General features: G+C 36.6%; 1 protein-coding gene across 1 annotated transcript in view; it reads right to left on the bottom strand.

Annotated features, from left to right (window-relative positions):
• Positions 1 to 22830, bottom strand: part of LOC134536344 (nephrin-like) — a 680062-nt gene that overhangs the window by 33358 nt on the left and 623874 nt on the right. The window contains exons 9-10 of the mRNA XM_063376096.1: positions 22356 to 22515; positions 6915 to 7217 (exon numbers count right to left, since the gene is read on the bottom strand). Of these exons, the coding sequence (XP_063232166.1) occupies positions 6915 to 7217; positions 22356 to 22515 (463 nt within the window). The remainder of the gene's footprint in view (positions 1 to 6914; positions 7218 to 22355; positions 22516 to 22830) is intronic.

A 22830-nucleotide genomic window follows, 5' to 3' on the forward strand; every position in this document is an offset into this window, starting at 1 on the left:
AGCAATTGCATAATTGCTGCGGTTAAAAAGAGCCGAAGACAAAATATTATTAATAAATGAGCGACCATGCTGTGTTTCGTTGGCTCTAATTGTTTAAGACTTAGTGTCATGTTAAACACATAGTAACACATAGTAAATTAAAAAAAAAACAAAAGAGTTCTTCATGATTTCAAATAACTGGATGCTCGTAGAAACTACGCCTTATTTCGAATTCCGAGTTGTATGTTTCGTTCTTAGCAAAGGTAATCACACACGTTAACAAAATAGCGTTCGTACTGTAGACTTAACAAATTTTTGTTTGTTGTTTTCATAATATGCCAAGAATATTATTTTGAATTCATGTTTTAAAGTGAACTCATTTTTCCAAATATTTTTGAAGATAGCAGTAAATTTATGAAGATCGCTGGATAGTTTGTAATATAAGTTCTTTGTAAATTCAAGTTAAAAAATTTTATCATGTAAATTTTGGTGACCTTATTCACGTTATCTTTAAATGAAATTATTTAAAAACAAGCTAATAAACATGCTTTAATTATATGAACTAAAAAGTAAAAAAATATATTTAAATTTAAGTAATTTTTTGAACGAGAGTATTTAAATACAAATCTGTAAAACTCAGGTACGCGTGTGTATGTGTGTGTGTTGTGTTGGCATTTATGTTTTGTGTGACAAGTTAATAAGCTTTATAAGTAGGGTTAAATTTTTAATAATTTTTAAAGAAACACTGTGATTTATATTTATATATAATAATAAATTATAGGCGTTGTTCTTGTTTCCTGTTTTTATTAATTTTTATATTTGTATTGTATTCTTTTTTTCTATGTAAGAAATTGACCAACGTATAAGGGCATATACTTTTTTTTTAATTATATATTTTCCCCGTAATTTAAGTGAGAGCTATTTTTTTAGCTTGGTATTTTTTTAAATGATCACTTTATGTTTTTATCGAATGTTTATTTTTATTTGTAAAATTAATTATATCTATAATATGTGGTGAAGTGTAAGACAAGGTGGTGTCCACGCCTTCACTTCTCCATTGTAAAAATAAGGCGAATGAATGAATGAATGTAGCGTTCCAACAGCGAGGGACCCGGCACGCCCAACAGCCGATGCGACGCGCCCAAATTGCGGCGTCCCCAAGCAGTTAAACTACCTTCGAAAATGCCTGCGATGCGGGCGCTGAAGTTTGCTGGAAGCGGCTATCCACTAATTATATTGCGGCGTCGCCATTAACCGCAGCAATTGTGCGGTGAGCGACGGAGGTGGCTTCGAGTGGTCCGCAGACCAGCTTCTCTGTGAATGATCGACGTCGAAACGTGTGACAAGACCATTTTCAAGAAAACCGTTTTGACTACTACAATAGCTACGTAACTTAAAAAAATAGATAAAATTTTTGTTACGAATGTTCCACTGTGATTTAAAAAAAAAAAAAAAAAAAAAAAAACACATTTTCGACACAGCCTACAGACGTAGGTAGTTTTCAAAGCAAAAATTTCTACTGGAAATATTTTGGGAAATCCTATAAAATTCTGGAACATTTTAAGAACTTAAATGTATATGATATTATTCCAAATGATCGATTAAATATTTGCCTATTTTCCATGCAGCGAAAATATTATGAATATTTTTAACTCTATGCATCCAGTATTAACTAGGTTAGAAATAATTTACATACATATTAGGGCAAGTTAAGGTAATTATTCAACATTTTTGACCTTCAAAAACCATTTTTTTTATCCTTCGCATTAATAACGAGGTCGTATAAAAATTTGCTTTGCTCCAAGGTTTTAAGATGATAAGATGGTTTTAAATAAATTCCAACAGATTTCATACTAAGAAACTGACGAATTTTAATTTTTAAACTTTAACCCTTGTTTTTACGGTAATAATACGTTTTTATCAAAAATTGTTCCAGCCAAAGTTTTAGATAAAAGTTATTAGATTTAAATTAATTTTAACGGATTTGATGGTGTGCTTACTAAGGGGGTTATGAATTTATTTTCGTAAATTAAACTCTTTTTATCCACCCATTGCAGTGGCTGGTTGTATCAAAAATTGTTTTAGGTAAACGTTTTAGATAATATTTAAAAGTTTTAAAAACAATTCAAAAAGGTTTTAATATTGTAATTACTAAGGGAGTTATTAATTTTATTGTCATCCAACCCTAGTTTTTGCCAACCCTTTCAGTTATGGTTGGTCGCATCAAAAATATATTTAGACAAGAGTTTTTGGTATTACCCCTCGAGTTAAAATACGTTCAAACGGATGTGATATTCATCATATTATGAGAGTTATTGCGATTTTTCTGTTTTCCAAAAACCTTCCCCATTTCTACCTCTTTTGTTTGATATTGTCCATTAACGAACTCGACCGAGATTTTCCATGTCTTTATTTTATGAATCAGTTTGGAAGTGATTTGTGTAAAATTATGGGAGTTTTGTGTTCCTAAAAATGTGATAATATTTATAAATATACACACAATTAAGAGTTGACGATAATTTTAGGGTCTATGGACCGTGAAACGAAAAACTATATAAAAAATTTTCTGGAAGTTGCACCATGTTAAAGGTACACCAGGTAGTATTTATTCAAAATCTATACAACAAAATCACAGATAAATAATAATAATTAAACGTTTGCCCAACTAAAGGTTTTTCGTACAAAACAATTATATATATGTAATAATTTTAATTAATTTTAATTTTTGTAAATATTTTTTTTAAATAACCGTGTCTGCAAAATGTAATTATTGCTATAAAACACTTAATAGTTAAATAAAATTTTTGCAAGATATGCTACAAACCTTTTTTTAGAGCCTTTTGCAATTTTACGTATGATTTCAGAATTTTCAGCGCTTGTAAAATGAAATAAGATTTATATACGTTTGTAATGTATTAATTAAACTTTGGACCGAAAAAAAACATTTAAAATGTGTTTTTTTTACATAGTTACTAGTGCAGTTCGTCATTGATACTTTTCCCATGCTCTACAAATTTTCTGACAGCCAGCAATATGTTCAGCCTGTCACTTAATAGCTTTAAGAGTTTCAAATATGTAATATGTAAGCTGAAAATGTTTTTTTACAACTTATGTTATTAAAATTCATGCTTTGTGCTCGATGTTAAACGTATTTACCACTCTGAATTGAGGGATTCAGCTTCGGCTACAAATCGTGCAACCCTTATGCATTGGGCTTCTAACTTCAAATTAATGCTTTGCTATGTATATAATTGTGCATTGGTAACGATCGCCAATTTTAATACGGAGTATTAAAAGGTTGTATTTAAAAAAATAAAGCTTACATGCACAAAAAGGTATTTATTTTGAGGTCGCAATAGGGTTCGGTTCTATAATAAATCATAATGTAAGAAGGAGCCTCTTTCCATTTAATCACTCTGCGACAATAATTATTCATAACGTTTACAATGTCGAAACGCTATTGACGTTATCTCTTCCATGCACGTGCTCAAATTCTTCTACCCCCTCCCCCCCCATCCTCTTTCAACAAATTCACGGCTTTTCCATTTGTTATATTGACATCCTGTCAAGTTGTAGGGAGCAAAAAATGTAACAGTGGCATCACCATGGTTTCGACTGTCGTAAATATAATGAATAGTTTATTTCCACAGCGTAATTTCCATGAATGAACGGCTTTCCCTTTTAATTTATTATAATTTTTTATAAGTAATTGTTTTAAAAAACTGTTGTCAAAATTTTTTAATATTTGATATTACATTATAATAGTAACATTTGAATTAAAATATTTGTAAATCCATATAAGTAAATATAAACAAAATATTTAGAGTCGGATGGTACATTTCTGTTACAATAATACTGACAATCTATTTCTTTGTTTAGAGATTTAACTACAACTTAAAAAGTAATACCATGATAATGGAATTACTACACTTGAAAATTACAGAAAGCCATTAATTTTGCTTTGAAGTGTAAACGATGGTAAACTAAACATACTGCAGACCTAGTTGAGTTGTTAAAAAAAAAAAATTTTTCTAGTAAAAATTATGCACGTATACGTACAAGAAAATAATAAAAAAAATTAACAAGTTATTTTATAGACGTTATCTAATAAGAATAGTGTTAGACACGCATAATTTATTTTAAAAAAAATTGTGGGGGAATCTTTAAATAATTGTCAGTGATGTATAAACCTTTAACCTCAGTAACGAGAAAATAATTGGTGTGTTCCCATGCTGAAAATAATCTGATAATACAAAATTCGGATACCAAATTCAACGTAGAATTTTTAAAAAATAACGGTGAGAGTGATTATATATAACGTTTTCATTTTAAGGAAAAACTGTATAAAGTTTTCCCGTTTTTTAAAAATAGCTATAATTAGAGACAGGAAAAATTCGCGGATTCCTTTCGAGACAGGCTGGAATCCAAACTCGTTTATCTTAATGCTGCTTCAGTGATTTGACCGCAATTTACCTGAAGAACTCTGAGCCAATGGCAAACACTCAACAAAAGAAGTATCGAATCATAAGAATCGCAGTAAACAGGTGTCCCGAGTCGGTAGCCAATGGTCAAGTGATAGTTGCCCGAGTACATAGAGAATCGTGGAGTCTATCCTAGTGGTCATTGAAACCGCCAGTTTTTCCAGTACCTAGCTATAATTCTATTTGACAAGATGGTACTATTGATTTCTCAGGTCTGGTCGAACAACAGGAGTACCAAACGCGTCGCATGAAAATGCCTCAACGCTGAACATGTGACATTTCCCCCTTGACAGGAATTATCGTCGTCTGCGTTTTTGAGGTGATGCTTCTTTAGGCGTGATGAGGGAGAAATTTTAGTATTCATTTTAAAATGCAATGAAATAAGCGCACATTACACAACGCAAATTTGCCCGGTTGAAAGTCCAGTGCGCATCCATGCAGAAACTGCTATAGCCCCACGAACGGAAGTCGCCAAGATGGTGGACTTACATGTGGATATCGGGTGATGTAATGAGCGTATTCATGTGTCAAAGTAAATTTTATGGCAGCGAAACCATCCTGGAATACATTTTGAAAACTTAAGTAAATATAATAGCAATTAAAAAAAATAATACATATAATTTAATTAGCCAGGAATAATGTGTTAGGACGAACATGGCATCAAAGATATTGACTTTTTGAGGTTATCTAAAGCATTGCGATCGTGGCGTATTTTTCAAACTAAGAATTGCAGTCCAATAGATCCCGGGTTTGGACTCTTGTGCTATGGGCAATAACCATGTTTTTGGTATATCCATAAGTTCGGGGGATGGTGGAAAATTTTCTCGAAGTCGGCTGTCACCCTCAGGGGGAGGGGGTGGGGGGGAGTCAAAGCCTCAAAATTTCAAAAAACATATTCTTTTTTTTATTTTGAGTGTTTACGTGCCATTCAGGGTCGTCAACTTCCCACCCACCCTTCTCAGGGAAGAGGTAACTTTCCCACTGATTTTTTTTTTTTTTTTAGTCTGGACAATTCAAGTAGGTTAATTTTGACGTGCTTCCGAGGCCTTTGAGCACTATCCTACCTCCTTGGAGGGTGAGGGTCAATTGCCTTCTTTGAAAATTGATTTTGTAGTGTCTTTCGAGGCATTTATAGACAAAAAAAATTCAAATTAATAAGAACTAAAAAGTGAAAAAAAAAAATCTCTAAATTTAAGTAATTTTTTTCAACAGCAACACAATGAACTGCAACAGTGTATAGCGAAAAGTGTAAATAAGCTAAAAAAAAAAATGAAGTATTAAACAAACTTGCTGGCCAGTCAAGCTGAGGAGCCTCACCTGTCGCTATGATGTGGAAGACGCACGGCTCCACCTGCTGGCCCGCCGTGTTGAAGAGCTCACCTGTCGCTATGATGTGGAAGATGAACGGGAACGACTCGACCTGCTTGCCGGTCACACTGAGGAGCCTCACCTGTCGCTATGATGTGGAAGACGCACGGCTCCACCTGCTGGCCCGCCGTGTTGAAGAGCCTCACCTGTCACTATGATGTGGAAGATGAACGGAAACGACCCGACCTGCTGGCCAGTCACGCTGAGGAGCCTCACCTGTCGCTATGATGTGGAAGACGCACGGCTCCACCTGCTGGCCCGCCGTGTTGAAGAGCCTCACCTGTCACTATGATGTGGAAGATGAACGGAAACGACCCGACCTGCTGGCCAGTCACGCTGAGGAGCCTGACCTGTCGCTATGATGTGGAAGACGCGCGGCTCCACCTGCTGGCCCGCCGTGTTGAAGAGCCTCACCTGTCACCATGATTGTGGAAGATGAACGGGAACGACCCGACCTGCTGGCCAGTCACGCTGAGGAGCCTCACCTGTCGCTATGATGTGGAAGACGCGCGGCTCCACCTGCTGGCCCGCCGTGTTGAAGAGCCTCACCTGTCACCATGATTGTGGAAGATGAACGGGAACGACCCGACCTGCTGGCCAGTCACGCTGAGGAGCCTCACCTGTCGCTATGATGTGGAAGACGCACGACTCCACCTGCTGGCCCGCCGTGTTGAAGAGCTCACCTGTCGCTATGATGTGGAAGATGAACGGGAACGACCCGACCTGCTGGCCAGTCACGCTGAGGAGCCTCACCTGTCGCTATGATGTGGAAGACGCGCGGCTCCACCTGCTGGCCCGCCGTGTTGAAGAGCCTCACCTGTCACCATGATTGTGGAAGATGAACGGGAACGACCCGACCTGCTGGCCAGTCACGCTGAGGAGCCTCACCTGTCGCTATGATGTGGAAGACGCACGGCTCCACCTGCTGGCCCGCCGTGTTGAAGAGCCTCACCTGTCACCATGATTGTGGAAGATGAACGGGAACGACCCGACCTGCTGGCCAGTCACGCTGAGGAGCCTCACCTGTCGCTATGATGTGGAAGACGCACGACTCCACCTGCTGGCCCGCCGTGTTGAAGAGCTCACCTGTCGCTATGATGTGGAAGACGCACGGCTCCACCTGCTGGCCCGCCGTGTTGAAGGCCCAGCACATGACGGTGCCGTAGTCCATCTCGGTGACGGGCGTGTAGGTGAGCGTGGACTGCGAGTGCGTGGAGGACGGCGTGCGGTAGCGCGCCTGGGGCACGTCGATGGTCTCGGCCGTGTTGTTGAAGGCCCACTTGAAGGTGTCGGGCGGCGGGTACGAGTCCACCTCGCACACCACGTTGGCGTTCTCGTGGCGCGCCACGCCGTACACGCGCTTCTGCTCCGCGCGGCACAGCGGCTTGTCTGCGGCACACAGGGGGGTCTCGGTTGAACGGGCTTACACCGTGCAACACTACCTCCAACTTTGTTTTTAAATGTGTACTATCATATGTAGGGGCACGCATACTAAGTGAAAAGATTCAGAGACTAACCTAAAGTTAAAACACTGTTGCATCGTCTGTGTTTCGTGATTGGGCGAGTTTCTTTGAGGAAGCAAACGCATCCTGATTGGCTCGGCCAACTGAGGCAACAAATTCTCTCGCAGGACGGCCGCCAATCACAAGAAAGAAACCGCTTGTGCGTGTTTACCTTGTTGCAGTCTGATAGGCGTTCAGATTTATTTGCGATAATTGCCTGCCCCTAGTAATATGACATCATTTTTACGTCAAATGTACGTAAGAAAATGATTTTGGTATTATATCAGTACGATGTCAGCATGACATCATTTATCCTTATATCATTTTTTAGTCACAACAGATGTCAGTGGTATGTAAAAAATTAAGTAAAAATTCATTACCTAGCTATGACTGTATAGTACATAGGTATGATAATTTGAGCCTGAACCAAAATGTATACTCTAAATTTATGGGTCTTTATTCATTTATATTTTACACACACTTGTGCTTGTTTTCCTTACTATTCATCAAACTAGGAGGGTCATTCAAATATAAACCGTAATTTGTTCGTTGTACTGAAGTAGTGACGTGAGCGGGTAATCGGTGGTGGAGGAATGGAGAAGGGAAGTTAGCACTATGTCCTCACACTAACGTCCGTCATGTCAGTATCTCAGTGACAGCACCAGCGCCAGTTGCGACACGAGCTATTGTTCGTTTTATCACCAACGGAGGTGTAGAATCGAGTGACATTGTGAAGAGGCTCCAAGCACAGTTCGGCGACGCTGCTCTTGAGTAAAAACCCAAGTGTTCGATTGGGCCCAGAAGTTTCGAAATGGTCGTGATAAGGTGGAAAAATCAAAGCCATAGACGGCGTGCGGTGACCAGCGCCAATAAAAGCAGTATTCAAACTGTGTGTGAGCTTGCGAAAGGTCCACTGAAGGAGGCATTAGGAAAGGAAATTTTTAAAGATGACACTGCGGTCGAACAGCAAATGGCTTTTGGGGAAAGCATATATTTTATTTTATGAAAAGATCAAAAATATTCCTATACGACTGATAAAACGTATTTCTGTTGAAGAAAACTATGTAGAAATACAGGGCATTTCGTTTGTATTTTCGTAAATCACCAATTAATCTGTAAACAAAATCGGTTTTACATTTCAATGATCTCCGGATAATCTATTGTTTAAATGGCTCAAGTGGACATTTTACATTGTCTTCAGATAAGTGAAGACAAGTGCGCCTCTTCGTGTATTTTTAGTTATGATTATTTGTGATAGTGACATTCTTTAATACATTTGTGAAGGAAAGAGTATTTGTAAAACATATTATTAGGTAGAAGAGTAGTGAGCGTGTGAAATTTGTTTCTGTCAAAGTAAGGGTTCTTGGTGAATTGAAAACTTTGGTTCGAATCAGCAAGACTACACGTTAATAAAATCACCTTAGTTCATCATTAGTTCACCTATAAACGAAGTTAATCAGTAAAGATCACCATAATACACCGCTTAGTGGCTTAAGTTCTTAGTAAATTTTAAGGAGCTTGCTCTTTATATTACTTTAGTTGATTTTAAAGGTACACCATCATTAAAAGTGATACAGAGGTACCAGTGTTAGTACATGGGACTAAAGCTGCCCACTATCATTGAATTTTCTCAGCTTTCAGTTATTTATTAGAAGAGCGTGGGGAAACGTTCGTCATCAACTGCCATGAATTTCACACGCGATTTGCATAAACGTTGACCCTGACCCTGGGAAGAAAACTAAAAAGAAATGAGACTTGGCAAATCGCGTGCATGACAAGAACGCATTGCTAGTAGTATCTACATGCATAAACATACATCAGTGAAACGAGGCAAAGTAATCGATATCTCCAGAAAGTGTGGCTTTGGCTCTGTGGATTTATGAACACCTAATAATGACGTTTCATAGCTGACATTTTAATAGCAAATAATATAAATATATATTTGAGTACATTGACTATTAGTAACGCTAAATATTTTTACAGGCACGTAATGAAAAAGCGATTTGTAAAGAAACTATAGTTTTAAAGGTCGGCAGAAAAATACATAAACAGGTTACTCCAATTACAGAAATATTTATTCTAAATAATAAACATTACAAAAAAATGTTGTTCTAAACTTTTCAGACTAACCAGTTATTTGGGTTTGTTTTAAATAAGTCCTATTTGTTGTTTATACAACACAATTATACAATCACATTCACTTTTTTTTATACACGTTGTATGAGCAATTTTAAACAATCTTTCTACGGCGAATACATGTAACTGACTGCTATTGAAAACATACTGTTAATTACTGGACTAGTATAATACTTTTGCTGTCAATTATTCTAGTCTAGAGTAATGAGTTCTCAACATAAAGATATAGTAGGTTATGTGGGGAGTAATGCCATCATTTGGAGTAGGACGTAATTATGGGTGGAAACTTATTATTTGAGTTTCGCAGTGGCAGGCGGCAGTTGGCGTGTTTCAAAGGTCGTGCGGTGCTGCGGCCCGTATCGATTCACTGCGTTGTTTTATTCGCATGCCGCTCGGTTGTGTACTTGTAATTTGAATTTACAGTTCAGGAGAGGCGAACGGTGTAGGACATGGCAGTTGTTTTGGGATTTGCCCCCTTTTTTCCCCCCCTAGTTTTTTTTTTTTTTTTTGCTATCAACGTTTCAGGTCCCGGTGGTGCTTTCGAGTTATTTTTAGTCTGTCCGCGGACATACCGTTTGTTGCCTTTTTGAATTAACAGTTTCTCAAAATCTAAAATTTAGTAACTTGATAAACAGCATATTTACTCAAAGTTCTTTCAAAACTTTTTTTTAGGTTTGTTTTAAATAAATGCATACAATAATGAAATAAATTTCGGTACATTGTGACACACGAGGAAAATTACCCAAAAAATATATGATGTGGCTAAATGGCAAGCAAAGAAATATTCTTTACACTTAAAGAGAAAATTAATAAATAGTTAAGACACTCTCAGGAACGCCCAGACCCGTTCACTTAAAAACCCTTTGCTCGCTTAAGTTGTGGAAGGAGAACTTAAGCAAGGATATGCGGAGTTACTAGGACCTATGATCGCAAAACTGGTCACTTCTTTTGATGATAGTTTTTCTTCATGGTTTTGATGTGTGTGCGAGTTAAACAAGTTTGAATAGCGTAATAAGGATCCATGTCAAAATAAATAGTGTGTGTGTCATTTAAATATGTTGTGATATTTGGATACTTTAAAGTAAATGTATCAAGCCTTTCATAAAATAGTTTGATTACAAAATACTTATTAGAAATGACTGCAAACAACAAACCAAATCAGGGAATTTTAAAACATTTTTTTAACATACGCCATTGCTTGTTTACACTGTATGTCACAGAGAAATATCAAGAACGGACCAAATGAGAAAACACAACACACAGAAAAAAAGGCCAAAATCAACCCATGTCAAAAGTTAAAGGCATAGGCAGCACAGATAATTCCGTTGAAGGGATTAGTCGGAAAATAATATAACACAGACGAACACAGCGGTTGACAACGACGGGACAGATTCAACAAGAACCTTAAAAACTACCTTGGACAATCAACAGACGATCCGAGTGATGATACTAAACAGATTATCTGGACAATAAAACCACAACACAGCGATTCAAAGAATGTAAAAAAAAGGAGAATTTGAAGAGGTGTCCACCGCGACCCATGCTAACCAATCATAAAAAGCATTATGAGGGAATTACATTTCTGACAGGTTTAATTCATTTCTTAATTGGTGTGACAAAACGACCGAAGGCAATGTGAAGTCAAAGTAAGTGCCTTTTTATGAGTAACCATACACGTGGGGGAAATATGGAAAGGAAAAAAGACACCCTTCAAAATAATTGGTATAAAATTACATGTGCGCTTACGTTCACGGGGGGGGGGGGGGGGGGGGGGGGAATACTGAAGATATATTGGAAGTATTCCGAGAAACATCTAAGTTATGGACAGATTTTTAAAATTCAAAAATTTTCCATTCGTGCCTTCCAAACTTTACGACGTCGACGCCTGGAAGATGATTAATTCGAGGAGTAATATTTCGCTGATGTCGGAGGGTGGCGTCGCTAGCGCCGGCTCCGGGCATTGATTTGATCGTGATGAAAACCGTTGAAACGGACGTCCTCCTTCCTCGCGCCTACACCCCTGCCTCTCCCCCTCAAAACTTCCACAATTCTCCAACCCCTGGACCGCGCGTTCTCCATCCGGAAGCTCTTCGTTTCCGCCCCTCCTCCTACTCCATCCTTTTTGTCGTCCTTCCAAACCCCCTCTTCCGTGGTCCGCCAACTCGCTCCAAAACCCAGTAGCCATTCCTCTACACGGCACCAGTGTGATTCACAAGTAATCGTACCAGATTTCGTCCCTTTCCTCCCTTCATCAGGCGGTCACTCTCCCGCCATCTACTCTCTCTCTCTCTCTCTCTCTCTCTCTCTCTCTCGCCCTTAGTCTGCCGAGCTTTTGTTCGAATCCTGTGGCACGCACGATATCTGGCCGGTATAGCCCTTGCGGCATAATCGGCCGCTGGAATAAAAGGGGCCTAAGCCACACCATGTTAGGCACTCGCACGAACAAACAATAAACAGCTCGATTCATTCCGATACTTTGCGGATTCGCACAGCTGATTTGTTTCGGCGGACAGCCGACATTCCAAATATTACCGTGCTTTTTTTTTAACTTGTTCTTGCTTTGTTTACAACATCGTGACTCAATTATCCGAGAAAATTGGTCCACAGTTTCCACCATGTACTTTGTGACATTTAACTGGGAAAAAGCAGCATAGGTAATCTTTCAAGATTAGCATAGCACACTTCTAGGACAGGAGTCACAGCAAATCTCCCTTAAAAAAATTACCATAATTAGTGCATCACGCGTCTACTTAATTTCTTTTTAATGGGAATCACTTCCTAAACACTGTAATTTTTTTTTTAATTTTAGCGCACAGTATACGGCATTTGGTAAGAGTAATTCCGTAAATGGAATGGAATTCGAATGAATGAAAATGTGTTACTACGGTGCCGAAGCCAAAATGGCGGACTCACGTGTAGCAGGAAACTCGTATATAGTTACTTTCGTAAACATTAGGGAACATACCAAACGTATTGGTGTGCCAAATGGAACTGTATGATAGCGAAACTGTCCTGGAAAAAAATTTCTATAACTAAAATAGCCATAGTAAAAAGTAATTACAATTTAAAATACGTAAGAAAACTGGTATTACAAGGATTATCATATTGAAAAATTACAATGTGCTCGGTATCACAGCGGTAGGAAGCGCGCTTGTAATGTTTAAGGCTGAAATTTTGACGTGGTTCAAACCTTTTTATTGAAAATCAATAACGGTAATGTTTGAAAGTAGGAAGTATTTGCATAATCTTTACAGTGGTGTAAACAAAAACCGATATATATGTACGTAAAATATGTAATACTATAATATGTATACTAATAATACTATAATATGTGTTTAAAACATATCCGATTAATATTTTAGTAATTCTATAGAAGTGCGTTTTTAATAGTTTAAAAATTTTCGCCTGTTTCGTGCTGATTTCTGCACGTGATGTTAAAGGCGAATTCTGGTTGCGGACGCATTAAGTATGTGTGTGATTCGCATCCAGAAATTTAGGTATTTGAAAAAAGAATATTTTATTTATCAATATGTTTAAAATGCTCGACATTATTTTTAAGAAATTCTACGTAAAATTTCGTGTCCGAGGTTAATTTTCTAAGTTCATTTGCAACATGAACAACATTAGAACACGTGAGTTTGCTCCTTACCCAGACAAGATGTTTACACATCACTGGAGAGTACTGGATACTCTCACTTTTTTTTTAAGGAAACACTTTGTGTCGATATACAAATGTAGTTTGGTACGGTACTGTGAGTTTTTGACGTGACAACGTCTAATAAATCGATGAACGCCGGCTGCACGCACGAAAAAGGATGACTCGTCCCGTTACGCACATTGTCCCGTTACGCTCTTTGTACGCTTGCGTCGCATTTATCTATCTTCCAATCGATTGGAACAACCATCGATTTGACTTTTTCGAGGCACATTAGAATTGAAACACTTCCATTCGTTTCCTACTTTTCCTATCATCGTCCTATCCTTAACCGAATAACACAGATTGGAAGAAGTTACATAGCAAACATGTATAAAAGAAATAGTTAAAATAATCTCTTCCTTAAAGTAATAATCATATTTGAATTAATGAGTGCAAATAAAAGTAAATTTATCAATACAATTGTAGATTTCATTTCACTCCTTCTTAGTATCCATACAAAATAGTGATAATTCAATAAAAATGATTCAATTTTATTCATAAAACTGTGCAATCATTTCATCAATGTTTTGTTATGACATTGTCACGTTTAACTATCGTCTGTAAACCGACTTTACAAACAACCAATTTTTTTTAAAGGAAACACTTTTTGTCGATATAGAAATGCAGTTTGGTACGGTACTGTTAGTTTTTTTTCTAGCTTTGTGCTGTTTGAATTTGGTGAGATTTGGTTGTTACAATCTATGCAGGTATTTAAGTGCAAGTCCAAAAATAAATACAAAATTTATCTTTGGATATTATGAATAAAACCCGCCCATCTGCGGCAGTTGCGACGTATTTTTTTTTTCCGGAAAGACACCTCAGATATTCTTATTATATATTTACTGGAAGATAGATTCATAAAACGGAACGAATTACCCGGTCGTGTAGAGTAATTTACGCCCCCAGGTATGGCGAGAGCAGTAGGAAACTGAAATGCAAGATTCTTGTTCGTGTAACAAGAGTCGCTGGCTTCACAGGGGTTCCATTTTCATTATCAATTCCGTCCAACGGAAAGCTTTGTGTGTTAGTTACGGTCGGTCAACGATTCAGTTAAAAAGGGTCCTTTTTTTATAACCTCCTGACCAATTTAGTCGGGCGTCGCTAAAACCCCGTTTCCAGTGCCCTCGGGTGAACGTTAAAATAAAGAGAGAGGAAAGATAGAGAGAGAAAGAGAGAAGGAGTTTCAATTTCTTTCCTCGTTTAACCGCTCTCTCATTCGTCGTGAACTAACATCTCCCCCTTTTCCAATTTCACGATAAATCCTTTTTACCGCAATCCCTGCGAGATTTCCGTCTGCGGTTAATTTCTAAAGCACTTCAAAATTTCTAGTAGCCGATTTATTTTAACAAAAAAAAATTAGCTTTTACTCTCACACTACTATAAATGCGATGAAGTGAATTCACCCCATGGATTAATCAAGCTAAATGTAGAGTGATATTGGGTAGAAGAATCAAAACAACCATTTAGCATGTCATGGGTAGTGAAAATGACACGGTTACAAGTACCCATACATTTCCGAAACATACGTATGAATTAATTTTCCTTGTTTGTTTGCACACGTGTGATTTAATTTCAGCGCAGTATTTACGTGAACATAAGTTGCAGTTATTTATATCGTTGCAATGTTTGGCCATAGTTTCTTCGTGTTCTTTTTCTGCGAAAATTAAAAAAGCTGCTTTAAATAGCAGTGCGAATTTTTAAATATAATTTCCACAGGATATATATATATATATATATATAAGGCTTAAAGATATTTGTTCATTTTTTGATCAAACGTCAAACAGAATTATTTACAATAATAAAAACAATTTTCTAGTTGTTAAAACAAAATAATTTTTCTGTTTCTCACCAGTTTCACTTTTTTAAAATTCCGTAACGGAATTTCTATAATTGTTTGAATACAATGCATGTTGGTGATTACAGTTGGGTTGGAAAAACTAAAAAGAAACTTGAAGAAATACAAAACGGAGAAATAGCGTAAACTGCATTAATATCCATACCCAGTTGAGAGAAATATTCTACATTTCCTTTTCTTTTATGTTTGTTGTGTTTATAAATGTTCATATATATGTTTAACTAAACCATTTGAAACAATACCTAAAATTGTAATGCAAGTAAAATGTTGAACGTCTTTAACAATATGACAAAAAAAAATATAATTTTTAGGCTAGATGTTTGCCCTAAAAATGAAGACCCAAGTATGTATTTTCCTTATAAGTGATATCATTAATTATGTATTTTGCAACTCGTTCAGAAGATTAAAAAAAAACTTTAATTCTCTTTTTTATGAAACTAAAATTTGTAATAGTATCTTTGATATGCAACTTAAATGTTGCAAATTAGTCCTACTATTTTCTATCCCAATGCTGTAAGCATGTCATTACGTTAAAATTCCAGCAACATTTCATGTTGTGCTGTTAAAGAAATATTTCTTGCTGTGAAGAACTGTACTGTGTAGGCACGAAAAATATGAATGATTTAAGAATTATTTGGTAGGATTTATATTACTAGTCTGTTTAGACCAGTACGTATTACTAAAACTTACTTCCAATGTTGTGCGAGTAAGTGTTCAGATTATAACAAGAAAGTTATATACGTGCCTCCATTGAAATGGAAAGCTTATTTCTATACCTCGGAGGCATAAGACACTCTGTCATTTAAACCATATTTTACTTAAGAGCCGATTCATAAATTTACTCAACTATTTTCTACCCAAAATATGTGTATTTTTGACAACGTAGATCTTGGTGCTGTATGCTACTAGAAAGAACATCAAACACTGGTCAAGTTATGGTTAAATCTGCATTTTGCTTAAAATTGGCCACAGTTTCTTAATGCCTCCAGGATACAGATTTAAAATTGACATTCTTATCAATAATAAAAAAAGAGATAATGTTTTTCAAACGAATGTAAAATGTTGGAGAATAAAAGTGGTTCAGGTACTGAAGAGAGCTACACCTCAGCTGCAAGGCGCATAGTGTAAGGAATATTACCGATATGAAGAAACAATTTTTCTTCTTCTCTCAGTCTTCTGCTAAGAGGAATTCAGTGTTATTCTATTAATATTATAAAAGCGAAAATTTGTGTGTATGTTTGTTACTTTTTGACGCCCGAACCGCTGAACGGATTTATATGAGATTTGGCATACAGCTAGCTCATAACCTGGATTAATACACAGGCCCCATATTACTATGAATTTCCATCCATAATAGAGTGAAAACAAGGGTAAATTAAATTTTATAACAGAAAAGCATTGGTCATAGACGTACAAAGAGATAGTGAGTGTGTGTCATTTCTCTATGTCCAACACACGGCCATAAGTACACATGGTAAGGTCTGTCAACTTCCTATCCTTCTCCTTGGTGAGAACCGTCCGCTTATTGGAGCTCGCGGCGGCCAGCGAACTAACGGCGCTAATAAAAGTTCAGTTTTGAACTTCGTCAACATATGTAGTTTCCTTGAATTTTGAACGCGCTATCGTTTGGGGCATCCCTCACTACCGCGTTTCAAGTCTGTAGGACATCACTTGAAAAACGGGAAAATTTGACTTAAAAGTCCCATTGATTGCACAATCCTGAAGCATCAAGACTACGTATCAGCAAAACAGGGACGCCAATCTTCAGCTTCATTTTGTGGGAAGGCAGGTAACCCCTTGGCAAGACGTGACGGACGCACCAAATGATAGCGCGTTAAAAATTCAAGGCACAACCATCTATTAACGAAGTTCTAAACTAAACTGTTATTGGCATCTTTAGTTCACTAGTAGCCACGAGCTTGACTAAGCTGCTGGGTTTCGCCAAGGAGAAGGATAGGAAGTTACCAGACCTTACTATATGACCGTGTGGCGGACGTAGAGAAATGACACACACACTCTCTTGTTTGTGAGTCTGTGACCATCCTCCTATGATTTTATATTAGAAAACAACAGACTTCACTCCTTTTTAAGCTCCCTTAGGTATGTAATTTCGTAATTATATGTCACTCTCCGGCCCATAAACTATATAAATGCGTTGATCCGTTGCTGCATGAAAGAACAATTAGACAAACACATTTTCGCAATAATATTAGTAGGGATTAGCGATAATTAGAGACCGGAAAAATTTGCGGATTCATTTCACGACAGCCTGAAATTCAAACAGTTATACCTCTGTGCTGCCTCTGCTATTGGCTCACAACTCAACCTGGACGACTCTGGGCCAGTGAGAAACACTCAAACCGAAGCTCTTAACGACTCACAGGCCGCTACGTTGGGACACCTTCACAAGACAGCAGCCAATGAGAGGGTGACATTTGACCGAGTGTACGTACAATTATAAAGTTCATCCCAGATGTCACTGAACCCGCGAATTTTTTTCCGGTCCCTAGCGATAGTTCTTGATTTAAATTTTTTGTGAAACCACGGCTCATGCTGCAAACAAAGCCCCGCGCTCTTGAAAGTATCTGAAAGCAAACATCTGGAGCGACAACGTGTCGCGACGGGAGTTGAGGCTCGGGGCGGATAAGCGAACGGCTCGCAGCAGCCCAGCGGGGCTGTCCCACAATGCCACTTGTTAGGGGTCGCCGCCACCCTCCGGTGAGTAATGAGAGTAAACAAGGCCGCCGACCGCGGTGAGTTAAAGAGGGACGGCAGACGCCCGGTGAGGCCGGGGGGTAGGAGGACGTTAAATGAACACGCCTATTAATTAAATTCCAGTCAAGAGCTCAGTCGACACGCCACTCCATTCTGGCGGTGACAGGGGCTCGCCAGCCATCAACACCAGGACAAATAGAGAGACACCCCAACCCTCCCTCCCTCCGGACTAATCCCTCGCTGGTCCCTCGCAGGGGGTTGGTATCGATCCCAGGATCGCGGCCCTGAAAACCCCGGCCCGTCGTAAAACTCGCGTGCGCCACCCGTAAAGGCATTATTGCCGTTTTAAAGAGTCCCGCGTACTTCGCTTGTCAAACGGTTGTGCACTTCGTGAGCGGAACGAAGTCTCATTCAAGTCATCCGCTGAAGCACTTAAGAAATAGAACGACACTAATGATATATTATGTTTGAAAGATTTGTGCAATGGGAGTGCATGACTTGATGTAAGCTTTTGGACATACGCCATTGCTAAGCACATGATATAGAACGACACACAGAGATTCCTATATTCTGAACACAACGCACAAGCGGTCCAGTTGCTAGGCAAAAAAAATAAAAAAAAATATATATATATATAATTTCAATGTAAGTATTACCAAACTATCGACGAAGGAATTTGTTTTCATTTTAATAAAGAAGTTTTAAAGATTTTTTACTACATAATTTTTTTTTCCTGCTAACTATTTTGTGATAATTTTTTTTTCTTCCGAGTTTTAGTAAAAATACAAAGTTCTTAAAAATCGCTCAAGTTTATAATTGCACTATGTAACGAATTAAATTTAGAAAAGTAAGCTCCACAGTTTTACTGTTTTATTTTGTGTCTTTCATATTTCAATATTATTTTAAAAATATATATAAATATGGGAAAAAAGATTTATTAGCAACGATATTTTAAAATCATGTTTAAATGTTCCTTTGCAGAATAATTATTGTTCCATAATACAAAGTTGATTATATTTTTCCTTTTTTATTTCCTCACAAACAGAGTTGTGCAGCTAAATAAAATGGGAGAAAAAGTATTTAAAAAAATAATCTGGAATTTAGATTCCATAGCTCTATGCTTGGAATGAAAACGATGGTGCTCCCACTTGAATGAACTTGAACCGTTTAACCATCGAGTAGGTGCTCAAAAACGATAATTCATTAATTGTTAAGTCTTATGCATAGAGAAAAATGACTATCGACATTTTCCAAATTTTTTTTATTTATTCATTAGTGTTTGTTAGAAAAACTTTCATATAATTTTACAATTTCTATTGTTTCGAGCATAATTTTTTTTAACGAATCCAAGTGTGCATATGTGTGGATGTATGTGTTAATATATAAATAAATACATAAAACGCTGAATGCATGCACGATTCCCCGTATATAAGTCGGAATTAAAGTGTATCCTTTAGACTACATTGCTTTAATATAGTTTGCTCATATTTTATTTTGACACTGCATTTGTGAACTTTTTCTTATATACCTCCCAATACAAAATAAGAATAAAATGTAATGTAAATATACCTCATACCAAACTACAAAATAAAAATTTCACAAAACAATAAACAAAAACGTAACTATATAAACGTAAGTATGTAAAAAAAATATGAAATCTCAACAAAAATATATGCCTTTTCTGTCGAATTTTCCGGTGTAACAGTAAAGTAATTAATATATTTTTACATACAAATATTATTAAGTTAAATCTTCAACAACTTCTAAAAAAAAAAAAAACAGAAACTCAGAAATATTTAAGAGTCTGCAAAATCAACAAAACTTGAAAATTTTATATAACATATTATTACAAATAATGCTAACAACTTCTAAAGTAAATTTCAATATCAATAAGTCAAGTGTATTTTATTAAGTAAAACGAATTGGTGAAATCAGCGTCAAAGAAATTTTGATATAAATGATCATTTATTGTAAAACAGTGCACAAAAGTTATATATATTATATATATATATATATATATATATATATATATATATATATATATATATATATATATATATATATAGCTTTTCAACAGCATGAAAACCTATTCTGGAACTAAACGTCGTCTAGTGCATTAAATTTAAGTTATTTTTAGAAATAATACAAATAAGTGATTATTGAAGTTCTGTTTATAACTTCGTTTTTATTCCACCGGTAATTTATTTTGCCACGCCATGAAATTTAATCATAACAATAATCCGTGAATACAATTTTCGGTGTAACCCAGAAATTCGTATGCAGTATAAACGAGAAAAATTGGTTATTGATTATATTTAGATAAAAAACCAAATCAATTAATTTTTCATCGCAAAATCTGTATCAAACTGAATATTGATTTGGTCTCAAAACAACGCGATTACTAGTAGATAATTATCAATCTTCATGCCAATTCAATTACCGATTCCAGTATTTGCACAACACGCTAACAATGGATTTGAACTAATTACCCGAACAGGACTTCTAGAATATTTTCTGAACTAATGATACAAAGAACATCTGTAAAAAAAATAATAGCCACTCGAAAACGTTTCGATGATAAACGCATTCGACGAGAGATTACGTTGATTTTGGAAATCGGCACAAATTATGTAAGATGTTTGACAAAAATAAAATTGGCATGCCTTTCAGAAATTGTGATGCGTTAGTAAGCAAATTTAATTACGTAAATATATGCAGTAAAGCTGGAAAAGTATTTTCTACGGGAATGCTTATATTATACCATCAACAGACACTTTTTTACAATCACAGAAAATATGGCAGTAAAATACATCATCAATAATCTCCAAAACGTCTTTTTAATGCTGACCTATTGCCGCAGATTTGTAATTAGACATATTAAGACATACGCAACAATGTACTAAATTACTGTTTTGACGCATTAGTGAAGCATGAGTTTCAATCAATTTTCATATAAGTTACTGTACAGTTTCTTGCTATTCATCCTCTTAAGAAAATAGTTGAAATTTTAACAATGTAAATTTTTATCAATGATTAAAGATGATGAAAAAAAAATTATAAATGTAAATTAAAGCGTTCATTTTAAAATTAAAAAGCACTTATTAGTGTTTATAAATTTTTCAAGCATTTCAGATGCGTTGCTGTGGTATTCATATGTTCCTGAGAGTTTTTTTTCCCCAGTCAATAAGTAGAAAATATTTTACAATATTTTTAATGTAGTTATCCTATTTTAACGAACTGTCAAACAAGTTTTACAGCGTTTTAAACGTTCTTTAACTAATTAAAACTTCATCTTAATTGCATGTAATGCAAATATTTAAATGTGTTACAATGCTGCATTTACAGATCACGCAAATGTACACATTTATATGAAACATACAACGGGAATCGAATTATTTAACATTTTAGAGTTCCTAACTTGTAAAATTAACCTACCTAAACCATGTGCTCTTTCAGTAGCAATGTAAACAAACATAATAGAAAAACGCCTTTAAGATTTGAAAGACATGGCACACGCACAAAACATTTAGCTTGAATCTTTGAGCTCACCGTGCTTTTAAATACCTTTCCGTATAAATCAATTTATCGCTCACAGAAGAGAGCAACGCTTTTTCTGTGGTCGCGTGTTATTGTAGTGTATGGCCATGACATACAAAAAACAATACATTGGTCTGATCGTGAAAAATTGTGAACAAGCATGAAAAATGTTGTCGCGAAAATTCGCTGGTTAGTGATAACAAATCGGTTTGTCGTCCATAAGTTAATGAAGTTTTTTTTTGCCAATGATATATTATAGCGTTTTGTCGTTTATAAACGGGTCTATAAAAGTTTTTTTGTAACTATATCGTTTAGACGATTTTTCTTCATCTCTAACAATGTCGTAGCCTAGACGATTCCTCTATGATAGTACTAGAATGAATTTGCTGGGTAGATTTTGATATATTTTTTTTAATTTTTTCGAGGGTTAAAAAGTTTCTAAATTTAGGAATTTTTCCATCGGTTATGGGTCGAGATATACTTAATGTGAAAATTCCGAGTTTCTGGATCGTCTGGAAGTGGGTTAGTGAGTAGTCATTCGGTGAGTCGCACTTCGGGCTGTATATTTATTTGGGTACGTTTTGAACTTAATTTTTAAAATGCGAATTTGGATATTCGGTCGGGTTCAGACTCTTCCTGCATAGTGAACACGTATAGACGTTCATTTACCCGGTCAGTATCATATCAGTAGAGACCTGCAAAATTCGCCGATTCATTCGGTGATAGGCTATAATTCAAACACATATATCTCTTAGATAATTTTTCTATTGGCTTACTGTTCATCTGGACGAATCTCAACCAGTTATAAACCCTCAACCAAAGAAGGATCGAATCACAGACATACCAGCTGATACGACTTAACAAGTCGGCAGCCAATGAACTTGCGTTACTTGCCCGAGTGTACAGTCTATCCTGAAGGCCAACGAAACTGCGAATTTGGCAGGTCTCTACATATCAGAAACATTTAAGAAAGAATTGTTGCGGAAATGGGACGCAGTGCACCGGAGCCTGTAGCGGATCACCCCTGGAGTTAACAGTTAACACGGGTGCAGGATGCGAGTGGCGGTACAGTCAGTTCAACTCACACATGACGTTGAGCTGGACGATGTTGCTGACGCCGTCGCCTTCCACGTTGGACGCGATGCACGAGTAGTTGCCCGACTGCGTCTTCTTGACGCTCTGGAGCGCCAGGTCCATGTTGTTCATGATGACGCCATTCCTCTGGTTGTGCTGCAGCACCTGGCCCTGCGACAAGGGACCAGCACGGCGGTCGTGGTGATGTGACGGAGATTCATGGTGAATATTGTTGATGATATGATAGGATGAAGATTTATGGTGAATATTGTTGATGATATGATAGGATGAAGATTTATGGTGAATATTGTTGATGTTGTTGATGGTTGATGATATGTTAGGATGAAGATTTATGGTGAATATTGTTGATGATGTTGTTGATGGTTGATGATATGATGGGATGAAGATTTATGGTGAATATTGTTGATGATAGTTATAGTAGTTTTATTGTCCAAGTCGACTAAAAAAATATACAATTATATTGTA

This window comes from Bacillus rossius, chromosome 10 (assembly GCF_032445375.1).
Source record: "Bacillus rossius redtenbacheri isolate Brsri chromosome 10, Brsri_v3, whole genome shotgun sequence".
NCBI classification, from domain to species: Eukaryota; Metazoa; Arthropoda; class Insecta; order Phasmatodea; family Bacillidae; genus Bacillus; species Bacillus rossius.